Source organism: Echiichthys vipera (genome assembly GCF_963691815.1).
Source record: "Echiichthys vipera genome assembly, chromosome: 14".
In the NCBI taxonomy this organism is placed as follows: Eukaryota; Metazoa; Chordata; class Actinopteri; order Perciformes; family Trachinidae; genus Echiichthys; species Echiichthys vipera.
Genome location: NC_139839.1, coordinates 18385233 through 18411138, shown reverse-complemented (window position 1 = coordinate 18411138; position 25906 = coordinate 18385233). Strand labels below are relative to the sequence as shown.

At 37.5% G+C, this 25906-nt stretch overlaps 2 protein-coding genes and 1 pseudogene across 3 annotated transcripts; 1 reads left to right on the top strand and 2 right to left on the bottom strand.

Moving 5' to 3' along the window:
- Positions 1–3628: 3628 nt before the first annotated feature.
- On the bottom strand, positions 3629–4547 carry LOC310956927 (odorant receptor 131-2-like; annotated as a pseudogene). The gene has a single exon. The product of its transcript is annotated as an odorant receptor 131-2-like (transcript).
- Positions 4548–10937: 6390 nt separating this feature from the next.
- ppme1 (protein phosphatase methylesterase 1) lies at positions 10938–16701 on the bottom strand. Its single transcript, XM_083927146.1, has 14 exons — positions 16514–16701; positions 15230–15323; positions 14877–14969; positions 14675–14732; positions 14288–14339; positions 13829–13983; positions 13538–13628; positions 12606–12671; positions 12400–12523; positions 12164–12293; positions 11904–11948; positions 11721–11785; positions 11479–11546; positions 10938–11294 (listed from the first exon to the last, which is right to left on the bottom strand). The coding sequence occupies exons 1-14, from the start codon at positions 16597–16599 to the stop codon at positions 11291–11293; spliced, it is 1131 nt and encodes a 376-aa protein (XP_083783272.1). The 5' UTR covers positions 16600–16701; the 3' UTR covers positions 10938–11290.
- A 5416-nt stretch (positions 16702–22117) lies between these two features.
- LOC310956778 (dicarboxylate carrier UCP2-like) lies at positions 22118–25760 on the top strand. Its single transcript, XM_083927148.1, has 8 exons — positions 22118–22208; positions 22461–22583; positions 22830–22963; positions 23078–23285; positions 24281–24478; positions 24563–24664; positions 24778–24958; positions 25048–25760. The coding sequence occupies exons 3-8, from the start codon at positions 22838–22840 to the stop codon at positions 25160–25162; spliced, it is 930 nt and encodes a 309-aa protein (XP_083783274.1). The 5' UTR covers positions 22118–22208; positions 22461–22583; positions 22830–22837; the 3' UTR covers positions 25163–25760.
- Positions 25761–25906: the final 146 nt, after the last annotated feature.

Here is a 25906-nt window from a genome sequence, read left to right as displayed (position 1 = left end):
AGCAGAACACCCAACCAATCCTGTGTGCACATTATAGGCAGAAGTGAAAGCAACCTTAAACGCGAAGGTGCTAATCCCAGTTTTCCCTGAGGATACATTCATCCTGTCACCATCAATGCTCCTAACCCAGATTGGGGAGTACCACCTCCACCAGGTGAATTTGCAGACAAAGACCTCCTCACCAAGCAGTGAAGACAAGTTCAAACTTTTGCCAACAGGTTCTGGAGTCGTTGGAGTCGTGAATACTTGTCCACCTTGCATTGTAGTGGAACAAGTCCTACCAAAACCTTCAGGAGGGCGACATTGTCCTTCTTAAGGACACTCAAGCTGCTGGTAACAACTGGGCAATGGCTATAATCATGAAGACCTTCCCTGGAAAGGTGGAAAAGTGAGAAGGTGGAATTTAAGACTGTAGTTCAGGGATCTTCAAAGATTTTTTCTCAGGGTGGTCTCGGAAGTTGTGTTACTTATAGTAAAAGTTGTACTTTGTAAGATTTCATCAATTTAATTGTCTTTTAAGTTCCTATATATCAATGAATTAATTAAAACAATGGTTATTGATCATATGACTCACTGATAAAGCACTTCTACTTGCCTTTTTGCTCATTATTCCAATATTCGTGTTTGTGGCGACATTCGTGGGCTAGATGTAAATAATAATCGGAAATTTTGAGTCAGGCTTGTAGTAAGGACAGTAATAGGAACGTGTGTGTGTGTGTGTGTTTGTGTGTGTGTGTATGGATTTAAGAGGGTAACATACAGTGGTTACCACCATAGAAGTTGCTAGAAACAAGGTATCTCAAATCTTATGGAGTACAACTTTAAGGACTGATGTTCACAAAAAAAACGCAAAATTTAATAAGTTATTAGTAGTAGTGTCCTCACAGAGGCCAGGAGGGGAGCATGTCACCCTTCATGCTTTATATGTATGTATGGGCTTTTATTTTGAAATGTTTTCATGCCTAAAGAGTTCAGAGTCAGAAGGTTAGCGTCCTAATTGTGGTTAGAGAAAGATGCTGGAATCGTTCCACATGCTCTTTGCATCTATTGTAATCCACAGTGTAAACGCTACGGAGGAAATGTATTTAGTTGATAATTTCATTGTTTTAATTATAATAAATATAATAAATGTAGCATCAATATTTTCATTAAAAGCATTTGATCTGGTTGTAATTAAAAACATTTTATTTACAAACATTTGCATAGGATTTTTTATATTTGCTATTGTTACAGTTTTCACTCTGAGAAGATGCAAAATGATGTAAAAGAGCTACAGGTTTGCAAGCATTGCACTGAATCACCCAATCATGTTTCACAAACAAAATGTAACTTCTCAATACCTAGAAAAATGCAAATATTTAATTCAGTAAAACAGTTATTTTGAGTCTTGGACTACGATGAAATGTGTTGATAAAAACATTATTGCAAAGCTCCCATGTGAACTGATAAAAAATAATCATTAATAAACCTCAACCAATTAAAGACTTTTTATTACGATTTATTCATTGAAATGTATCAGTGACACACAACTGACACAAAGAAAGGAGAACACATCTTTGTTTTATTTTTCACAGTTTTTTTGTTTGTTTGTTCGTTTATTTATTCATTTCAGGCACACATTAAACATTTAATCCTACCCCCATAATACATATTAAACAAAAAATCAGCTTCACTGTGACACAGGGCTATCAACAACTTTCAACTAATTTCATACAAAGTTGTGCACTATATTAAACATAGAAAGTAACAGTTTGAGTATTCACATATTGGAGTTACCATAGGTAACACATTAGAGTTACATAGTAACCACAATTACCAACAATGGTAATGAATAAACAGTACAAGCAATGGTAATAGACAATACCAGCAATGGTAAGGAAATGACAAATATATAACATAAACACTAGAAGTACAGAACAATTAAGACCCTCTCTCTGTATATTCTGTATATATTGGATCTGGATATTGTATATATAGATGTTTGTATACAAGTTTGAATCTGTGAATATTTTGGCATTGCTTGTGGTGTGCGTCCAGACTGCTCCATAATTTCACACCTCGTACAGATACACAAAAGCTTTTATGAGTAGTTCGAATTTTAGGTAGTGTGAAGTCTCCATATCCTCTCAGATTATGGGCTCTTTCCCAATTGAAAACAAGTGTTGTAGATGAATTGGTAATAATTTGTTAAAAGCTTTATATAGGATTATAGTAGTATTATATTTTACAAGATCATTAAATTTTAGTATCTTGGACTGGATAAACAATTCATGAGTGTGATCTAGAAACCCAACCTTATGAATGATGCACACTGCTCGTTTCTGCAATATGACTAATGGGTTAATAGTACTCTGGTATGGGTTTTCCCACACTTCAACACAATAGTTAGAGTATGAGAGTGCCAAGGTACAGTATAATGTATGGAGTAAATTGTGATCAAGGTATGGTTTTACTTTATTTAAAATCGAGAGGCTTTTGGAGATTTTAGTTTTTATGTATCTGACGTGGGGTTTCCAGGACAATTTATTATCAATTATAATTCCCAAGAATTTATTTTCATTCACATTTTCATTTTGATACCTTCGATAATAATTTGAGTGTCGGAATTACATGTTAGACTGCCGAACATCATTGATTTTGTTTTTTCTATATTGAGGGATAGTTTGTTCATGTCCATCCACTTTTTAATCATATTTAGTTGATTGTTCACAGTATTCACCACTTCATCATAATTATTGCTACAGTAAAATATATTTGTGTCATCGGCAAAAAGAATACGTTTTAATACTCGAGATACATTGAAAATGTCATTTATATAGTGCTATAACTGATAAAACAAAACAAGACACTCTGTACATGGATCATACATTTTATGTCAGGGTTATATTTATATACGCCAATGTCTTTATGTTTAATATGAAAAATAAAAAAAGATACTAAGTCCTGAAACAGTCACTTCTTTAGGTAAATCATACACTTGCCTCATTACACGATTTGATCATCATTTTTGGAAGATCTATTTACTTAAAAACATAAATTTAATTTTAGATAAAATGATATGATGTAACACAACACTGTCATTATTTCTTGCAGTGCGATTCTGTCAGCTTATATTATTACTGTGTTCATGTGTTGGTGTCTTTTAATAACACAAACTTCACCAAAAAAGGAGTGTTAGAATAGAATATATTTATTGTCATTATACAAGTACAACAAAATAAAGATTGGTGCTTCTGTAAAGAAGCTATAAAATCAATAAAGTAAAAAAAGAAAAAATGTAAAATAACAAATAACAAAGTGGCAGTAAAGACAACATTTGGATATAAAATGAGACGACATGATTGAAAAGCAGCTGGACTTTGTCTCTGTTGTCAGGACATTTTCAGTCCATCATTCACCACAAAAATACATAAGGTACTTAAGAGTGACATAACAGTAAAGAGACACAAAAATAATAATGATTTTTACCACATTTTATAATTCTGATCTTAAACTGATCAGATACAATTGATCAGATACTTTGTCAGTAAATCACAAAGAAACAAACTTTCCTCCTGTAAATTTAAGGTGGCATTTCTACTCAACATGTACAAAGAACAAAGCCTTAATATGATTACTGTATTTGATTTCAAGACTTTGAAAGTTCTTTAAGTGTGGTCTTGAAGCCAAAGGTGAAATAGTATTTGAAGACTTGTCTGAAGGTGTTATCTCTAAGACCATATATCAGTGGGCTCAAGCACTTAGGGAAAATTATGAGACCTAAAAAGAGAACATACTGAATATGAAGGCCCATAACACGATTCATGTCCAACAAGCTGCTGGAGTTAATCATATGAAATAGAGTGGAGATGAGACACAGGCAAAACTGAAACAGATGCAACAGCACCGTCTTATGGGCCTTACTGGCGTTGAGGACATTCGAATAGGCTGCAATCAAAGTAGCAATGTATGTGTAGATGATAATAATGCTTACAGATGCAAAATACACGATGGTGAAGGCCATGTTTACTATTGAAAATATTTTTAACCGGAAGATGTGTATGTGGCAGAGACGTGGCATAATTAAGCCTCTGTCCTCCACAGTGATAAATAGGACAATCTGGGTGAACGACTCTAAAGAGGCCACTGTCCACATAACAGCTATGGCCACGCCGGTCTTCCTGGTGGTTGCAATATCGCCATGCCTCAGTGGAAAACAAATGGCAACATACCTTTCCAAAGACATCACAGCAAGGTTGAGGGGTGACAGTTTAGTAGGGATGACTGCAAGCATTGTGATAATAACACAAATGTAGCTGATCATTTTGACCATGGTCACAGTTAATATGTACAGCAACATACTCACTAGAAGATGCAGAGTGTCACTGAGGAGTAAATGGCCAAACAGGATATAGCGGGGACACTCCAGGAGGAGAGGCTTTCTCAACAGAGAAAACAACATAACAGCGTTTACATATAAAAAAAAAAAGACATGGCAGCATAGACAGCACAGCTTTGACAGGTATCTGAAGCGGACTCTCTTGGGTTACTTCTGCTGAGTCATTCATGACCACAGTTTCATGCAGCAAGGCACACAAACTGATTATGAGTCAACATTATAAACAATCCTGAATCTTGAAGCCTGTACAGAGTTTGATTCTGTCAAATCATTTCCTTAAAAAGTATATTGATCTGGAAAAAAAGCCACAATTTTCAAGGGAAAAAATACTAGACAGCAAAAAGGAATTATAATTTTTTTTAAAATACGTATCATCTATTGAGTTAAAAACAACAACATGATAAACAGATTAAATAAAGCATATTGGAGTCACTTTACTTACACTGGTTTGGCTTCATTTGATAATGACATGTCGGGAGACAACCCTGAGGAATGAATCAACCTCCAGTCCATCACGTCCTTTTTATAAGTAATCCTGACATCGTCACCATGACAAACAGTCATAGCTCTGCTTGCATTGCTTATGGTTTCTTTGAAGGAGTTTGAGAAGTTGTGTGCCACTAGAGCAGTAAACTTTTATTTTTTTACTCATATACTAAGCATAACATGTTATTGTATCTACTTTATTGTTATTTCACATTGATAAATGTAAGCAGCAGTTTGACAAAATGCAAATTTAATGGGGGATAACTAAATAACCATTTACAACTGGTGACAACCTGCAGAGCTACTTCGTGATCTAAAATGGCATTCAAACCATCAAATTTCAGTTATTCAACTACAGTATACAGTCTATGTAAACATCCTATTTAAATTACTTACTTCAGCAGTGTGCAAGTCACAAGCAAGCCTCGAACCTTAACTTTTAAGTCTGAGTTGTGTTTGATGGCATATTAAGGCCACGGGGAAGGGAGGTAATTCATGAGATTAAAAGTTGCAAGAAAAAGTTGGAAAAATAGAAATAGTTTTGTTTTACAGTCCCTGTTGAACTACTTGCATCATCACCATAGACGCTGCCGCATGCTGCGTTCTATGTCTGCAGCAATTCAGTTTAGAGTTTAGAACAAATGAAGAATGCGTACAAGGACTGATTAGGTCATGCTTAATAAGTAGCAACCTTTGGTAGAGAAGGCTGATTGGTGTAAAATAGCATTAGTGGATGAGAGACTGCATTTATACAGAGCAGATTCAAGTCTCACTTTCTCTACATGTCTATGCCTGTTGAACAGAGTGATAAACTATTGGCTTTTTCTCAAAAAAGTTTTACAGTAAGTCTTGTTGCACTGTGGTTAGATCGGGCAGTTACAGCTGACTACTTCAACTATGTGCCAGTGCTGTACGTGAATACGCAGATCTTAAGTCACAGACTGACTAGCGTCTTTATTCACTAACCTACAATAACCCTTGCTTTCTTAGAATTTGATACCTTATGAATACATCTGTTCAACAGACATAAAGATGCAGAAAATCGTCTAAATGCAGGCTCTTATCCACTGCTGTTATTTACACGAACATACAGTGTGCTGCAAATGGCTAATTATTGAAACAAGTTAAGACGGAAGCTGTCTGTATCTATTCCAACCGTTTTCTTCAGCTGCCACAAATCTTTCTTTCAAGTCTTGTAAATGGACTGCTGGCAGAAACAAATCAGCTGTCTCCACCAAAGGGGACTACTGATGTCGATGGACTTTGTAGGTGTTCTTCATTCTTTCTTAACTTCAAAACACAGTATTTTTCCAAGTTGAATTACTGCAGACATAATACACTACATGCGACAGCGGCAGTTGTGATCCTGAAGCGATGTCGCTCAACAGGGAGTGTAAAACAAAAGACATTTTTTCCAACTTTTAATCTCACAAAAGTGCTAGTTTTTTCTTTTACAGCACCCCACACAGAATTGTAGAAATCTTTGCAAATTTATTAAAGAACAAAAACTAAAATATAACACGGCGATAAGTATTCAGACCCTTTGCTGTGACACTTGTATATTTCACTCAGATGTTGTCTATTTCTTCCGATCATCCTTGAGATTATTATACACCTATTATTGGAGTCCGTCAGGCTACTCTGCCATAAAGCCCTGACTGCTTTCTGGAACTTTCTCCCATCTCTCCACTGCATCTCTAGAGCTCATCCACAGTGATTTTTTTGGGTTCCTCTTTACTATCGTTAATTTCTCTGAAATTGATCACCTTGTTGAAAGTGTTGCAGGCTCACTACGAACAACACTCGACTCTGTTGCTCCTTTAAAAAAGAAGATAATGAAACAGAGGAAGTTAGCTCTGTGGAACAACTCACAAACCCGTGAATTAAAACAAGTATCTCGGAAATTGTTTGCACTAAATTGGAGGAATCTCGCTTGGTTTGGCAAGTCTGAAAAAATATAGGAAGGCCCTCCCTAATGACAGAGCAGCCTATTACTCATCTTTAATAGAGGAGAATAAGAACAATCCTAGATTTCTTTTCGGCACTGTAACCAGGCTGACAGAGAGCCACAGCTCTACTAAACCATGCATTCCTATAACCCTCAGTAGTAACGACTTCATGACCTTCTTTAATGACAAAATTATAACTATTAGAGACAAAATCAACCCGCTTGGCGGTTCTTCAAACCCAGGAACCTTAGAAACATTTGTACGACCTGATATATTCTTGGACTGCTTTTCTACAGTCAACCTTAACAAATTAAAATCTACTATTACAGCATCGAAGCCCTCTACTTGTCTCCTAGACTCTATTCCAACTAGGTTACTTAAAGAAGTGTTACCTTTAGTTAGCACTCCTGTATTAGATATGATTAACATGTCTTTATCAGCAGGTTATGTACCACAGTCTTTTAAAGTAGCTGTAATTAAACCTCTTCTCAAAAAGCCCAGTCTTGATCCAGAGGTACTAGCCAACTGTAGACCTATATCTAACCTTCCTTTTCTCTCTAAGATCCTTGAAAAATTAGTCGCCAATCAGCTGTGTGACTGTTTACATCATAATGAGTTATTTGCGGACTTCCAGTCAAGATTTAGAGCGAATCATAGCACTGAGACAGCACTGGTAAAATTTACTAACGACCTTCTAATAGCTTCAGACAAAGGACTTGTCTCTGTACTTGTTCTACTAGATCTTAGTGTGGCCTTCGACACTATTCACCATCGCATCCTGCTACAGAGACTGGAACATATAATTGGCATTTAGGAGCCGCATTAGGCAGGTTTAAGTCATATTTATCGGATAGATCTCAGTTTGTACATGTTAATGACAAATCCTCCATGCACACTAAAGTTAGTCACAGAGTCCCACAGGGTTCTGTCCTTGGACCGATTCTATTCACCTTATATATGCTTCCCTTAGGAAATATTATAAGGAAGCACTCTATAAACTTTCATTGTTATGCTGATGATACACAATTATATTTGTCGATCAAACCAGAAGATACCGATCAGTTAGATAAACTTCAAATGTGCATTAAGGAAATAAAAAGCTGGATGACCTGCAATTTTCTGATGTTAAACTCAGATAAAGCTGAAGTCATTGTACTTGTCCCAAAAGGCCTCCAAAACTCAATAGCTAAAGACATTGTTACTCTGGATGATGTTGTGTTGTCCTCCAGCACCACAGTAAGGAATCTGGGTGTTATTTTTGATCAGGATATGTCCTTCGATTCTCACATAAAACTTACGACAAGGAATGCATATTTTCACCTGCGTAATATTGCAAAAATTAGGAACATTGTGTCTCAGAAAGATGCAGAAAAACTAGTCCATGCATTTGTTACTTCTAGGCTGGACTACTGCAACTCCTTATTATCAGGCTGCTCCAATAAGTCTGTTAAGAGTCTCCAGTTGGTCCAAAATGCTGCAGCTTGTGTACTGACTAAAACAAATAGAAGAGAACATATTTCTCTTGTATTTGCTTCTTTGCACTGGCTACCTGTAAAATCTAGAATAGAACTTAAAATCCTTCTCCTTACCTACAAAGCTCTTATTGGTCAGGCTCCATCGTATCTTAAAGAGCTCATAGTACCCTATTACCCGACTAGATCGCTGTGCTCTGAGAATGCAGGGCTACTCGTCATTCCTAGAGTCTCCAAAAGTAGAATGGGAGGCAGAGCCTTCAGCTATCAAACTCCTCACTGTCCCCATATTTAAGAGTACGCTCAAAAATGTCCTCTTTGTTAAAGCTTACAGATAGGGCTTGCGAGCCCTTAGCTATGTTGTTATTTTTAAGCTGATTTTGTCATGCTTAATGATGCTGCTATAGGCCTAGTCTGCCGGGGGATAATCCTGTTGCTGATACTCTGAGCTTTTATCCGGTCTGTATCATTCATGTCTCATCAATGCATGTAACTCATTTAACCCTATGTTTGCCACCATAATTATTATAATTTTCTATCACCTTAGCTGTACTTGTTTCTACTATTCTTCTGTATTAACTGCCATAACATAAGATAGAGCACAGGTGAAAACTCAAGTCAAACTAGGTCGGTCATACAACAGATAAAAAACATTGCGAGACACTGTTTTACTTCGATATATAAATTTACTTTGGCAGTTCAGCCACTAATAGATACTGTACATAAGCTTATTGCAATGCATCCTGTAAACTGCTGTTTAAAAAAGAAAAATAGTATTAAAAGTAATTTGTCTTCCTTTCACTTACTTCAAAAACAAAAGTACGTGCTACCAAGGTCAAGATCTTTATGACATGCCCACGAAAACACTACCACTTTTGTCTACAGGCGCTGCCTAAATCCACACGAAATGAAAGTTCCTTGTAGTTTGGATTAAAGTTTCCTTATCACCAATTTGTTGTCATTATTTGCAAGACAAAATAAATAAATAAATATCAACTCGTCATTCAACCTGTCACGTGTCACAGAGGTATTGCTTTGTAAATTCTGCATTTCCTTGCCTTAGCTTGATCCCATACATTTTTAAGACGTTGTGGAAAATGTTTATCACGTACATGATATTATTCGTTAGGCCCAAAACAGAGCAAGCAAAAAACTTCTGAGCAGACATGTCAGTTTTGTTTACAAACTTGCTTCTCTAAATGACCTCAGTGACTGTAATTCTTTGGAGGAGTCATTAACAGCACATTAATAATTCATATTTATATTGCACATGATTACAATATTTTTCTCAGTGTGTTGGTCCATGGAGGGACAATTAAAACTTGCATGTCATGCCCTGGGGTAAAAAACATGTTACCTTAGTCATAAAGTTTAGAAAAGTACAACCTTGTTTTCTACTTCTGGATGTTTATCAACCAACTGCAAGAAAACATGTCTCACAAATACAAAAGGAGATTTTTTTGTCAGATATTACTATGATAACTTTAAATCTAAAAACCTCTATCATGACTCAAGTCTACAGAAGCACTATTTACAGCCGCTTGTGGTTAATGTTCATTAGTTTCCTTTTATTAAGAATAATCACAACAGATATGGTCTCTACCTTTGAGTTTTTGCTAAATTATATATTTATTTAAAAGGCAAAATTAAGGCATCAACAACACTAACACGAATATATAAGTTAGGTTTTAGATCAAGTAAAGTTTGCAATCATAATAGCTTGTATAGTGTGAGAGCCTTTCCTTGATCTTGAAAATTGTTTTTCGACTTGCAGGCCTGAGTCACTGATGCAGAACAGAAAGCAGCCACTGTGCAGTCATGTGTAAACCGTTCAAAAATAAGAGAGGAATTCAAATGTGGATGGGACATCAGAATGTTGGAGCAGATTTTATCCCTATACAATAAAGTGGGACTGCAAAAAAAGACTAAAGGCCTAATAGACCAGCCCCTTTGACTAAACCAAACTCTGGTGTCTATGGTCCCTTTCCAATGCCAATAAGGTTAGTGATAAATACAACTTGAGCAAAATACATACTGCCTTCACGGAAACCTTCACCTTGGAAACAAAAGCCTTTGTGCCAAGTGTGATTTGGGATTACAGTGTGTTGTAGTATTAGGGTGCTGCAAAGCAAATTTCAAATTAAAGGGCCGCATATCGTATGAGTATGAGTTTCATGTCTTTTTGATTAAACATCAGGTTGAGGCTCTGTATGAATACTGCGAAAGTACCAAAACGCTCAATCCACAGAGCTTTCATAAACTGTGTCTTTAAACAACCATCAGGACTTCTGTAAGTTTGTAATGTCACTAGTGGAGATCACAGGGTCTTAAAGAAACAGGCGCTACAGCAGAGCAGGATGAATACAGGTATATTCAGGCAGACGGTGTGTGAAAAATAATGTTTTTTGAGCATTAAAGCATATAAATATGTTCTTGTAGAAACCAAAACTACATATATGAACTTAAAAATGAGCTTGTCCACTTTGAGTAAGAGTATGAGGAGATGATAGAAAACTAGAAATGCTCACACTTGATTTGTCGCTTATTCTAAACAATTACTTTTACCTTGCTACGTGTTAAATACACTACAACATTTAAAATGATCATGATGTCCTTTTAATACACATAAATACTATATACAAGCATGGGTGACATTTTTGCTGCATACATCTTTAATCATTGTTCAAACATTACAAACACATATTTATGATGCAATCACTCAAATAAAACAAGTGGGTCGTTACTTTAAAAATATATACTGTCAAGGAAAAGTACAATCAAATCCCAGTGTTTTAAAATAAAAATAAGGCAAAGCTTAAAGGCAAAGTATCTACATGACAAAAGCAACTACTCCTACTACTACTACTAATAAAAACAAACAAAACAAAAAAAAATAATACTTGTTATATTTTCCTTAATTTGCTGTTAAATTGTACAAGAATGTGGATGAATCTTGAAACATTTCTTCTATGGCTGCTGGCTATATTTAGAATGAAAACTGGAGATTAGCTGTGGAGAGATTATTACAAAATTATTACACAAAAAAAATCACCTTTTTGTTCAACATTTCAATCTTCTATATGCTACACAAAATCAATTTTAAATTGTTATTATTATTATAATATTAAATATAATAAAAATAAATAAATAAATAAAATATGGTGTATACATTCTATGGTAGAAGTTCCCTTACCACAGGTATCCTTCCTTAAACTCAGTGAATTTGTGCCGGACCATAAATGTCGCAAGAGCATCTGCTACCTAGCAACAGATGACAAGAGGATTACGTTAAATCTGGAACAAACAGAGACAGCTGAACATGTACACAAAAACAGAAATGTAAACTGAAAGGAAAAGTGAAACTGCAAACAAGTGTTCAGTGATGTGTCATAGGACAATACATTCAGCCTGCAGTGAACCATTAAGACGTCTTACTTTTTCAGGTGCGTCCTCGTGGACAGCATGACCACACTGCGGGAGGACTTGCATCTGAAACCTCCCTGTAGACAAACAATGAGATTAGGGATGTGTTTGAGGTCTGTGTATTCTACGGTATGTGACAACAATCAAAAATGGGGAAAATCATAGAAACTCAAAATCTCAATTTGTGCTCCTTACCTTGCATCTGTCCAATAGTAAGGTCTTTGTCAAGCCTGTCCACTCCTGTGCAATGGATGGAGTCAGGGGTGAAAATTGTGTAGTGAATAGCTTGGAATAAAAACAATTTGTATTCATCCAAACTAGTGGGACTGCCCTGAAATCCTGTCAAAACTTCCTATCCAGACTTCCTATTGGTGTACCAAATAATAATAATAATAATAATAATAATAATAATAATAATAATAATGTGGGCTCACTTTGAGAAACAGAGATCTAACCTGCGAGCAGAAGCAGTTTTGGCACAGAGCAGGTGAGAAAGAGGGCGGACAGGCCTCTGAACCAACCGTCCCAGTATTTTTCTGTCTTTGACAGCTCTACTCGCCAGGTGAAGATGCTTTCCTTTTTGATCTGTGTCGAAGAAATCAGCCCTTTAGGTACATTTCAGCCTCTCACCAACGCATTCACACACACAAATATGTAACAAAACAAAAACAAGTGATAAGAGAGACGGAACCTCTTGGTCGTCCTCCTTCATCCTTTTCTTGTTGGCGTCTTCCTCCACGTCTTCATCCTCTTCCTCTTCTATTATACCTTCAATACTGTTAGAGACACCTGGACTGCTGGTGGGTTCCTCGCACCTGTGGAAGTCAGAACAGACCAGATTTACATACAGTATAGTCGACTTGGAAATCGTACAGATGAGAATCACACCAGACATACTTTTTCACCTGGCCTCCCATCGAAACTCTTGCTGACTCTGTGTTTCGGATCTGGCCGCTCTTTACACTGACAGCAAAGGAAAAGAAACGTTTCAGACAGTTTTGTAAAAAAATTATACCAGTTTGATGCCATGCAAATGTTATCATCCAAAAAGATGTCTTTTCCGAGCTAAAGGTTGTTGAAAAACATGGCAAATGCTCTCAACAAGGCTATCCTATTTAGGGTTCGCACAACTTTAAAAATTCAAACATTTATCGAGCACTTCCAAGGTACCTGAACAAAACATTTACATTATCTCCAAGCAAATGCGGCACGGTGGTGTGGTGGTTAGCGCTGTCATTGATGACTCTAAATTGCCCGTAGGTGTGAATGTGAGTGTGCATGGTTGTCTGTCTCTGTTTGTCTCTATGTGCCCTGCGATAGACTGGCGTCCTGTCCAGGGTGTATCCCGCCTCACGCCCAATGTCAGCTGGGATCGGCTCCAGCCCCCTGCGACCCCGATAGGGACAAGCGGTTGAAGATGAATGAATGAGTGAATGAATGATATCTCCAAGCAATTTTTAGACCCCCGGGTCCGGTCCGATCTGCACCATTTGTGAGATGCCAGGAGACAACAAATAAATATAATGACGGGTTGGTTTCATTTCATAAATCTAACACGTTCTTGGTTTACGTGAGTGATTGTGCAGATGAAACACCAGGTTACGGCCAGATTATTTAGTACATTTTTCAAAGACTATATTCGAATTGAAGCATATTCCTGACATTGAAAACATGATGGTTCAAATCTAGCATTTGCCAAATATTCAAGACTTTGTATGAGCCCTGCCTATTGGCTTTAGTAAATCATTTATACGTTTTATGACATTGTTTAGGAACAATTACTAAATTGCAGAAGAGTATAATATGGTACAATTATACTTCATGTTTACCTCCACTCAATGGCATTCTCCAGAGATTTAAAGGTCTTTGGCCGACTTCTGAGGAAATTCTGCATACTGTTCAGAGCATCCATTGCTGTACCTGCAATTAACAACAATTATTTGTCATTTAATACACCCAGTATTACTATACTAAGCTCATTTGATTTGATTTCACTTTGAACAATGATATAAATTAGTAGTATTAAAATCAACCTGTTATTCAGTCAACTAAGTATCATAAGGTGAAATATATATATAAATATATATATATATGATGTGTCTCTTCAAGCACGCACTTACCTTCTACAACGTCAATGACGCAGAGGCCAAGCAGGGATGGTATATGATTGGCAGCGGCTGTATGAACTGCAATGGCCCCACCCATGCTGTGTCCAATAATCATGATTGGAGGCGGGTTCTCTCCATAGAGCATCTCCACTACTTTGCCAATATCTCTTTTGAAAGAAAAAAGCAAGGATAACATGTTCAACTCATTACATTTCTATTATGTTTCGGAGTATACTGTCAGACTGTTACAATTTATTATTTTTTTCCCCATTTAAAGCAGAGTCATTAATCCAAATGTAAACCACATGAAATCATTTTATCCCTCCTGGATATTTCTTTAGCTTGGACTGTCCTGCAAGTCTGCAGGATCACTGCTGCCCCTCTGGCTTCCTATATTTTTCAGTGATCCAGGGCTAAACCATATTCAAACGAGTGCATATGTTGTCCTCTCAGAGTCTGTCAGCAACGTACTTAGCCATCGTGTCCGCAGAGAGATCATCAGTATTTTTCACTTTGGTGTCACCTGCAGGTGATAAGAGAGAAGCAATTTTCACAATTTGTTCCACCTAATGAATATGCAAAGAATGACATGCAAAACCATGTAGGGAGAGAGTTGGCTTCTAATCACAGGTGGGCAGGAATGTGATCGCGCTATTTTGGTACAGCAGTTTAATTTCATTACAATTTGTGGTATTGGAGCTGCAGTTTGAAGTGTAAAACCACGTTAATATTTTTTTTGCAAAGCATTTCTCAAAGGGGAATGATAATACTACCCAACCACACTTAACCAAAATGCCTAAACTATAAATTAATTACGTCTTATTGCTAATTTTGTGTCCTGTGATGATGTATATTTACCATGTCCTCGAAGGTCCATAGCCACGACCCTGCAGTTGATCCTGCTGCATATGACAGCCTGCAAACACACATATGGAAGACATTTAAACCAAACAGTGTACAGCAAACGTGCTGAAAGAAAAGAACAGCTTCATAAATATTCCACATTATGTTGGTGATTTTAAAAGTTTCATCAGAGTTTCTGTGTTACTCATATGCTCACAGTGAACACTGCCCAGGAGAGTGCGGAGTGGCCTCCTCCATGGAGCAGAAGCAACACAGGACCATGGGCTCCACTGCAATAAATTCTGAAAATGTTCAAGGTAGTCAAGGAAATCCACACCAAAGCTGTGAAAAACTTACAAAGTAAGCAGCTGCTGCACAAAAGAGAATAAACATGATTTGATACACTGCTTACCTTCTATGCAAAGTTGAATATCAAAAGAAGTATGTAAGTGAGAATGACCTAGTTGGATTTGAATACTCTGGGTGATTGCTGCACCAATGTTTTAATAATTCATAATTCATGCTTATTTTTTTCTTCTTCTTACAAACAAAAGCAGCAGTCAAGGATATATCTTTGCCATTTTCATTTTCCACCTCAACGTCTTCCATGGTTTCAAAATACTGACTCCAGGGCAGGGGGGAGAAATCTCTCTTCCGTCCAGGTCTGTATATTTATACATATTAAAAAAAAAAAGGGACAATCAATATGTAAACCAATCAAATATTGCAGCAGGATTATTAGAACACATGCAAACACATACATCGTAACAATGACAAGCTGGCTCTCTGATATTGTAGCCTTTTCACAGATGGCCCATGTGGATTATGTGCTCTGAAAACAGGAATATTCAGATCTGATGCAAAGCAATACACTGTGAACTTCAATCAGATATTATTTCTCACACACACACACACACACACACACACACACACACACACACACACACACACACACACACACACACACACACACACACACAATATAATATATATACATTTTTAATGGAATTACAATGCTAGGCAACAGCCTTGGTCCTTGTTAACTTCCTGTCAGGTGATTTCATTCACATTCACTGCAACAGGAACCTAACTTGGACTCATTCAGAATGTTTATGTTTACAACTTTGAAAAGGTTTGTGTTGGTGCATACCTACCAAAAGCAACAATTTGCTCATACAACTGTTAATGTAAGTAACACGGTGATGTGAACAACAATAACAAACCCTATAACCTTCGTTAAGTAAGTAAGTGTAAATGAAAACGGACCCTGCAGCAAGGATCCGTTCAGAATAAAATCATATCTTTGGGGACGACTTCTACATCTTACACAATCAGTGACTTATTTTTAATCACTTCTTAAAATACACTTTCATAGACTTGTTTTTATGTGATAATATATCTATTTCTACCTTATCATCTGTTAATTTCATTTTTATTATTTTATTCATTATTTATTGCTTTTACTGGTCGTTAAGTGTCTCGCCTTGTCGATGTGTATGTGTATGGATTCGTTTCTGTTTTTGCCTTTGCTGTCAAAGCACTTTGTACACTTGTGTTTACAGAGGTGTTGTATACATACAGTTATTAGAGCTATTATTAATATTATTTGTATACATAGATGTATTCAGACACTGATTTTCGTGTGTCGTGAGCACGCACTCTTGCCCCTGACACATGTAAGATAACGCTGGTTAACAGCTATGGTTACATCCAGACTGAACTGACTTTACCCCAAAACACATCTTAAAATAATGCTTATGCTGTTTTCCACAGTTACGAACTGAATCGCGTTCAATCCGCCAATGATCACAACTTGACAGCATGCTATCAGGATGCTAGCTCACTGTTCCTCACCCCATTTTCATCTTGGAGCCGGACTGGAAACCTCCTGCCACAGGGGGTCTGGAGGGCAACAGGTTCAGGTGCAACTGTTTCTCCATGTTGTCAACGCGCGGTCCGTCAGGAGCTGTTCAATGCGACCGTCCCTCTCTTCCGCAGCATAGGGTTTTCTTCGACACTACACCGACGCTAACCGGAAAGGATCAATGTTCAGGACGATTCTCTTCTTCTTCTGCTGCTGCTGCTGCTGTCATTATTTTGGGTCGGTCTCTTCTTCTGTGGTTTCCATTGAAGCGTTGAAACATTTACTGCCATCTACTGACTCTGGAGGACTAAACATGACTTAAAGGTTGAATATGTAGACTCTTCATTAAAAGCTATTTATATACTTTAAATTATACACCCACGGGGCGTTTTGAGGGGTACAAAAAGTAAGTAAATAATAAATTTGACAATGACTTTCTGTCACGTTCTGTTTACATTGCCAGAGTTGTCTGTTGTTTGGTGCAGCTCCTGTAGGCTGGCACTGGTGAAATGGAGTTTGCCAATCCTGCAGCTGCTTATTTGTCCCAGCAGCTGAGTGACCAGGGACGCCAGGCCAGGCATTCACTCCATGGGCTGAGATAAAGGAGTTCAACGGCATTAAAACGCCCAAATGACTACGTTTCTCCTTGATCGGTAAGCTCATTTTTATGGTTACTTAGCTGTAATGGCTAACGGTAACGGTCACTGTCAGTCAAACTCCTCTGTAATACTTGTTGAGAGGACGGGTTCAAACTGGCTCAAACAGACTCAGGTCTCCTGTAGGCTAATGGACCGGGTCTGACCAACCTGGCAACCTGACTGCTGGAATTATATTTTGTTGTTGCGACTACATTCTTGAGACACTAGATGGCGGTGTTCTGCTCATTCTCCATATTCAACCTTTGAGTCTCAGTAAATCAATAAATAAATATATAAATAAATATAGGAATGAATAAATGAAGGTGAAAGAAATGTAGGAATAAATGTAAAGCATTTATTTATTTATTTATATTCTTTATTTATTATCTTCTTTCTTTCTTGTAAATATTATTTGCTTTATTTATGTATACATTTATTCATTTATTTATTCATTTATGCATTTATTTATTCATTTATTTCTGTATTTATTTGTTTATGCATTTGTTTATTTATTCCTGCATTCATTTATACATTCATTTATTCATTTATTTATTGAGATTTAAGTCATGTTCAGTCCTCCATAACTGACTGTGAAACCACCCGCAAAACATCAGTGGTTTATAACCTCATATTGTTTGACCATTGACAGGGACAGATTTTTCATAGTGTAAATAAATGTATTATATTTCATACATCATCATGTATTTAACCATAATAGAGCTAATTTGCTGTACTGTTCTTGCACAAACTGTTCGAGCAGAGAAGTGAGAACATTTTAAGAAATAAAACTCACATTAAAATAAATTTCTCCTAGCTGAAGATGGCTTTTCGCTGTCGTTTTCAACATTAAGTAATGAAATGACTACACAAGGGCAATAGCACGTTTAGGATAATGTTATATCTCTAGTTTACAATATTCTTAAACACAAGGTGGCACCAGTGCACTTTAGCCATACTGTATAACTAAGTCAAGTCGGTGTACCTATTTTACACGTGAAGTTAAGTTTATTCATTGTTGTTACAATACCTTCTGTGGCTCTGGAGAAAATAGCTCTGGTGATGTCATGGGGATGTCATCAGGGTTGTCTCAGTTTGCATTTGGAAACAAATGTATGACATGAGCGTAGAGTTTGAAAGATGGGTCTAATGAAGACGACACTAACACATTGCATCATGGGGGCTAGACCAGCATGAGGGGCCACAAGTCAGGATATATTGGCTTCTGCTGCATTGGGTTTGACCAATTTTGTTTTTAAAAAACCATGTCTCTCATGTCCATCAGCCTTATGGTATTGCGCTCTAAAACACAGTTGAAGAAGCTTGTGAATGTGTGGACACAACTATGAAGAAGAGAGTGTTTGCTGCTGGTGACCTCCATTATTGGAATATCCAAAAGCCTAATAGTAATAATTAATAATAATGTTAAGAAAAAAACAGCAGGTGTTATGGTGTGGTCAAGATCGCTGGGAACACTAGTTTTATGAGTTGCAGTTTCAGTCCTGTAATGTGTCACCTGTTATTCAATGGCAGACATTTGAGAAATGTGTTTCAATGGTTACATAAAGAGTATGTTGAGACAGCTGGTCATCTACAGTTGCAGACTCAGTAATTTGATTGAGAGAGGCACAAGAGAGGACACAAAGAGGTGTAGGTGAATAAATGTAGATGGTCACAGTATTCACCTTGTAAAGTTGATATGGCAAAAGTGTTAGCAAACAGTTGCCTTTTAACAAATTCATTAGGAGCGAAGAAACATTAGCATCCATTTGGAGTTTCTGGCCATCTTATGAATGGAGCCTGTACAAGCTACATTTAGTTAAATTTTGATCTCCACCAGTTAGTGGAGATATTTCAAATATCTGTGTGTTTCGCTGTTAAGTTTACTGCTGGACGTATCTAAATGGTTATCCAAGACCGAACTTGAATGGTTAAGATTAGTACGGGGTGGTCGTGAATTAAGTTTTCCTTTGTCTGACGCTACACTAACTTTGTAGGCGTTACTTTGTAATTTTGTCCAACACTTATTTTGTTTGATGATAATTAACTTACTTACCTACATTAACTTTACATGAGGGTAACTTTTCTGTCCAATGCAATTTTTATCAGAATCTAACTTAAACTTAATTTGTTTGACATTAACTAGGTGGTAGGAAAGCAAGTCTTGGAAGAGTTTTTGCAAGTTTTCCTTTGTCCGACACTAAACTAACTTTGTTCGCATTACTTTGTTCGACACTAACATTTGCATTTTGTCCGACAATAATTTTGTTTGATGATAACTTTGTAATTTTGTCCCGCACTAACCTTGTCTGTCGCTATTTTTCTTTGGCTGATGCTAACTTTGTTCGATGCTAACTTTGTTCGATGCTAACTTTGTTCAATGCTAACTTTGTTCGATGCTAACTTTGTTCGATGCTAACTTTGTAACTTGGTAATTTGTCTGATGTCAACTATGTATTTGGGAATTGAGTCTTGCAAAAGTTTTTGCAAGTTTTCCTTTGCCTGATGCTATAATAACTCTTCCACATAATTCTGTCCGATGCTAACTTTGTCATTTTGTTAGAGGCTAATTTTGTCCAATGCTAGCTTTGTAACTTTGTAATTTGTCCAACGTTTACTTTTTAGGCTATTTGTGCAGTTAAGTGCTGGGAAAAAGAACAAATGTATTGTTTAACCCATGACTTCACTGAACTACACATTGAGTTATACAGTTATTATTGAATCAGTTGTTATTCACTTTTTGGACTGACAGATCTATGATAGGTCTGCATTATTGTGGCACTATACTGAGGGCACACACAATTTTACTTTAAACTTTGGGACAAAGATGCTTACAGTGCTCAGAAATATTCATGAGTCGCCTCCAAGCTAAAAAAAAGACAAAAAAACCCCTAAGCTTTTAGATCAACATGAACAATAAACAAACAGTTTAGTTGTTCCTGGTAAGTGGGGCCATTTGTTGTCTCGTCACGTGTGTGTGTGTGTGTGTGTGTGTGTGTGTGTGTGTGTGTGTGTGTGTGTGTGTGTGTGTGTGTGTGTGTGTGTGTGTGTGTGTGTGTGTGTGTGTGTGTGTGTGCGTGTGTGTGTGAAATACTGTGTAGATGGATTAGACAATAAAAAAAAGAAACTAATTAAAATTAAAACCAATTTATCTCAATAAAATGAATTGGCAGTCAAGTTATCCCTTATATATGTAGTTGGATTCAAACACAAGACAGAGGTTCACATGCAACAGACCATATTTGTGTGCCCCACTAACCTTTCCAGTGACGCAGCGGCTGACTTTATTTATAGCAAAATGGTCTTTATTTATAGCGTAATGGAGATTAGCTGTTTTAAAGTTCGTGGAATTCACTGTGCAGGAGGATGGGGTGGTGACGGGGGTCTGCCTGCTCAAGTTCACTTCCAGGGGCTGTCTGTGAGGTCACTGTAAACTAGTTAAAGCCGGACCAGCAAGCTGTTTACTGGTCGCACTGTGCTCAAAGGTTACTCACACAATGTTCTCAAGAACCTGTTTTTAGCACAGTGTCAGCTTCTTCTTCTGAATCATTAGGGTGCTGGTTTTAAGGTTAACCATAATCCATCTTTGCCTTGCAATTTAGATTAAATAAATGTAGAAAAAACTATGAATCTAACTTTTTAAATACAGCTCTAACTCTTTTAAAAGGTTATTATTGCTTATAATTTCTTTTGGCCAAACATATATATATATATATATATATATATATATATATATATATATATACTGCATCTACAAAAACACCTCATACTAGCATAAACATGCAACTTATGGCCACTTTAATAATAGGTAATACTGTACATAATGGAACATATGTACAAGGTGTAGGTCATTTTCAGAGGACTTTTCTTCAGTCTTGTTTACGAAAACAACTCCAGGAGTGTTGGGAAACTTGTCACATACAAATTAATTTAATCTGTACACAGGAATATTATTCATTATTAAATTATAGAAGCACTCACACACTGTATTAAGACAAACAGACAAAGCAGCAGTACGTGGAAAACACTGGTGTGCATGTCACAATGTAAAGATCTAGCATTGCAGTTTATGGAACAGAACAACATATTTGCACATGCAGCAGCAGGTGAGACATTAGACATGAGGACACGGTTTTGCGCAGTCAACCACCCGCATTACATGACGTACGTAAGCTTACTGGGCCCCTGACTTGGAGCTGCTATGGAAAGTCACATGTGTAGAGGCATTCACACACAGGACTCCCAACACTCTACTGACAAAGTGTCTACCCTCTCTAACACTTTCCATTCAACATCCAGTCCTCTAATGGGTGCCTTGCGTTTGCCTGAACAGATGCTAAAGGCTTGACTGATTACATACAGATGCTGTGTGCATCCACCCACCCTTGTTCACCGTATGGATTGGCTAAGAAGCATGGAGTTTCCTTTGGATAGAACATTTTGTAACTGTATTACTTGGATTGAGGAGGGAGGAGGGAATTCCTAAAGCTCCTCAACTGATTTGCATTTTGTTATGGGATACTAACACTGAGAAAAGGGTGTAGTTGTCCAGCTAGTCAAATGCCCAGGGAAAACATGTAAGGAATCCAGACAAGCCTCTCTGTCTCATTGGCTAGGTTTATCAACCAATAGAAACACGAGGTACACTCCTTGATGTCAGTGTAGTAATATGAGCTGTTATCACAATGTTGAAGTGTGAAATGTTATGTAAACTCCAAGCTCTGGGTACAAAACTTGAATATAAATATAGATATATTTTTACTGTTTTTACTTAGAGGGTGAGACAATATGGCTACCTAATGACACTGTCAGGAGCAGATCAACAAGTGCTCAAGTATCCGGATGTGTGTTACACGCTAGAAAACACGAGATATACATAACAGGTGTGTAAACTTGTCCGGCTGCCCAGCAGTCATGTGCGTAAGGTGTCTATATATTCAGAAGCCTCTTCCTCAACAGAAAACACAGCACAAGAGGAGGACACGGAAAGGACTAACTGCCTCAAGGATTGTATATTCTTTCCTCTGTGCTGGACCATAACCTTTTTTAGGTAAACTTTTACGTGAAGATTACAGTGATTGTTGATGAATTCAGACTCAACCTATGTCACTTGACATTAAAGTAGTAGATTCAAGATTAAACCAATGAAAGATAAATTGAAATGCTTGAACTTAAAAGTTTTGTACCTCTGAACTGAAGTATAACGTATCACTCAGATAGCATAATGATAATGAAATGCATGAAACCAACAATACAATTTCTCCTTTGATGGCACATAAAAGATTAATGCCTGTTTTTGCAGTGAGTGGTGGTATGCTCGCTGACTCACTGCCCAATGCCCAAGGCATTCCCACAACAGAACCACTTCCAAAGACGAGTGTCCTTCTCGAGAAAACTTGAAGCTCTTCTTTCCCCTTGCTCACAGGTATGCACAATGTTTAGTGTGAAAGCAAATTTCAGTATACCCATATTACAAGTACAATCAAGTTGTACCAGGTGTGTAGAGCATGGTGTTTATAATCTGAACAAACAGATTAAATGTGAGACCATAAAACAGTAAGATTGTGTGTGTCCGTTTTGAGCTGAATAATGACTTTCTTTTGTGTGTGGTTTTCTATACAAGGGCAAATAACATTAAGAACACATTTCTCCATTAATGTCATCAACTTAGGTATAAAAATGGTTGTCATGAAACCCAAAGACGCAGTGCCCTCTGCGGCAGTTAAATTCTTCGGAGCTGGCACGGCGGCCTGCATCGCTGACCTCATCACCTTTCCATTGGATACCGCCAAAGTCAGACTGCAGGTTAGAAGGAGGAGGCTTGAAAGATTTTAACTTTAGATTTTGTTCTAAATATCTTTTGTCTTTGCTTGTCTTAACCTGCTGCTAACAATCATCGCATGTCATCCTACTGCCCAGATTCAGGGAGAGTGTCAGAAAGTCGAAGGGGGCAGTGCAGTGAAGTATCGAGGAGTGTTTGGCACCATCACCACCATGGTGCGCACAGAGGGGCCCAGGAGTCTTTACAATGGACTAGTGGCAGGACTACAGAGGCAGATGAGCTTCGCCTCAGTCCGAATCGGCCTTTACGACTCCATGAAGCAGTTCTACACTCGAGGCACTGAGAGTGAGTTGCATAAGCATCATAAGCCTGTGAATCTTCTCATTTGTCCAGGTCATCGTTATCCCCAAAGCAATTTCAATCAAAAGCAACTGGACTTGGTTATTAGCATCATAGTAGCATTGTTTTAAGGTGAATAGGGTCAACATTTACCAGATATCACCATGAAACGTCCCTACTTGATTAGGAAGTACTTTTTGTAAAGTAAGTGTTCTGAAATTTGACATTTAAATATGCAAATGAGGCATTATCTTATCAAGTAAGTGGTAATTTGCATACATTTCCAGAACATAACAATGAACAGTGGATAAAGCCAGGTTCAAAATGCTTGTTTCATTGGTTGACATATTAGAGTCAAATGTTTTTACAGAGGGGATTTTGAGTATCTCTTTTTATCACTCAATAAAAAAGAAAATACTGCCAAATCCATTTTCGTGTTTTTAGAAATAAAATGTTGTATGTAAGTAATGTGAATGAAGCTATGAATTATATATGAGCAGAGCCCTTTGTAAAACCTGCAAAAAAAATATTGCAATACTGCAATTTACCAGCTTGGGATCAATAAAGTATTTCTATTCTATTCTATGTACAGTAGATTAGAACTGAATCTGGAAGGTTTTGTGTATGTTAATGCTACCTAAGAGGAGATGGCTGAGGGTAAGGAAAAACTTTTGAACAAAATCACCTTTAGACATATGTAATGTAAAGAAACTGCAGGTGAATAGGGTTGAGATTATTAACTAAAAGATATCACCATGAAACTTCTCTCACTTTCTGAAATCTGATGTTTTAATATGCAAATGAGGCATTATCTCATGCTAACTTTTGGGACTAGACAAAGTGTAGTGGAATAAAAACCTAAATGTGTATTTTGGACGTTTTATTTCCACTAGTCTGAGAGAAGACATGGTATGGAAGCAACAAAAGTCAAAAATCTCCAGTGCACCAGTGCATGTAAAAAAAAAAAAAAAACGGCTTTTTTTTTTACCCATGCTGCACAGGTGCTGGTATTGTTACTCGGCTTATGGCAGGCTGCACCACAGGAGCCATGGCTGTGGCTTTTGCACAACCAACAGACGTGGTCAAGGTACGTTTCCAAGCCCAGATACGACTGGCTGATGGTGGGAGGAGATACAACAGCACCCTGGAAGCCTACAAGACGATTGCTAGAGATGAGGGAGTACGGGGCCTTTGGAAAGGTGCTTGTCATGTTACTTCAACTATTTAAAAAAAGAAAGGACATATGTGCCGTATCATAGTAACCGTCCTCTGCTTTCTGTCAGGTTGTATGCCCAACATCACCCGTAATGCCATCGTAAACTGTGCAGAGCTGGTGACCTATGACATAATCAAAGAACTCATCCTGAAATATGACTTAATGACAGGTGAGGTGGCGGAGCAAACAAATCAGTACAGATATTATCCCATTGTCTTACACATCCAAATACAAGTATCATACATTGTGAGAGGATGTGACTCTGTTTCTGTTCTTCTCCAGACAACCTGCCGTGCCACTTCACTGCTGCCTTTGGTGCAGGCTTCTGCACAACAGTAGTGGCTTCTCCTGTGGATGTAGTCAAAACACGCTTCATGAATTCAGGAGAAGGCCAGTACAGGAGTGCTATCAACTGTGCTCTCACCATGGTGAAAAATGAAGGACCCAGCGCCTTCTATAAAGGGTAAATACACTGCTATATAACAGTAAACCAAACAAGAATAATATAACCTGTCTGGGACACTTCACTTTTATTTCCCTTGTCTCCCTTAGGTTCATGCCTTCTTTCCTGCGACTGGGGTCGTGGAACATTGTGATGTTTGTGACATATGAACAGATTAAAAGAGGTATGACCAGGGCACAGCAGTACTGGGAGTCCCCCTTTTGACCTGAGCGTGTTGGACTGTTTGTTCGACCAGCAGCCTAACCTTCACTATGATGCAGTGGTGACCCAAGGTTGGAAAAGGATGTTATAAAGACTCACGTCAGGAAGCTTTTCAACTTCCTGAATGAACAGGCTCTGAGGGCATTGCTGCAATACCAGAAAGATTTAACAATGCAAGTATAAAGAGAGCATTACTGTATACAAATGCTTATTCAGGTATAAATGACAAATGTAAAATAGTAATTCCAGAAGGTAACTGTATGTTTTATCTCTTATGAGTGTTTACAAGAATGAACTGTGAGATTTTATGAATAATGTCAAGGTCATGTTGTGTGTTGTTTAGGGTAGGTTTTACCATGAGGGCAATAGACAGTTGAGTCTGGCACCACAGATGTAAATAGTGACCCTTTCTATGTTCCTTACTTTGCTTTCCATGTTATGGTTTACAGTGTTTACCATTGTTTGTGCATGTGGCTGGGGGTTTATAGGTAAATCTATGTGCTGCTCATTGTAAATAGCATGACTTATTGCTGGTCGGTAAGTCATGAATATGTTGCTCACTGTGAAAAATAATGCCAAAATGAGTAAATATATATATTTTCATTGTCTATTATTGAATTTTACCTCACCTTTTTTTAGTTGTGTTACATCAAACAACTCTGGAATGCAGTTTAGATAGTCTGGTTACAGACAGTGGAGCATCTTGAAGTTGGACGGTATTCAGTATTTAAAGGGCATATGTTGTGA

Excerpts from the sequence above, each read along its gene's own strand:
- ppme1 (XM_083927146.1), bottom strand. The coding sequence starts at position 16,599 with ATGGAGAAACAGTTGCACCTGAACCTGTTGCCCTCCAGACCCCCTGTG. Across the intron at positions 13,629-13,828 it reads CGTCATTGACGTTGTAGAAG|GTACAGCAATGGATGCTCTG; the intron begins GTAAGTGCGTGC and ends TGTTAATTGCAG. Across the intron at positions 11,949-12,163 it reads AAAACTGCTTCTGCTCGCAG|GAGTGGACAGGCTTGACAAA; the intron begins GTTAGATCTCTG and ends TCCATTGCACAG.
- LOC310956778 (XM_083927148.1), top strand. The coding sequence starts at position 22,838 with ATGGTTGTCATGAAACCCAAAGACGCAGTGCCCTCTGCGGCAGTTAAA. Across the intron at positions 24,479-24,562 it reads AGTACGGGGCCTTTGGAAAG|GTTGTATGCCCAACATCACC; the intron begins GTGCTTGTCATG and ends GCTTTCTGTCAG. Across the intron at positions 24,665-24,777 it reads GAAATATGACTTAATGACAG|ACAACCTGCCGTGCCACTTC; the intron begins GTGAGGTGGCGG and ends GTTCTTCTCCAG.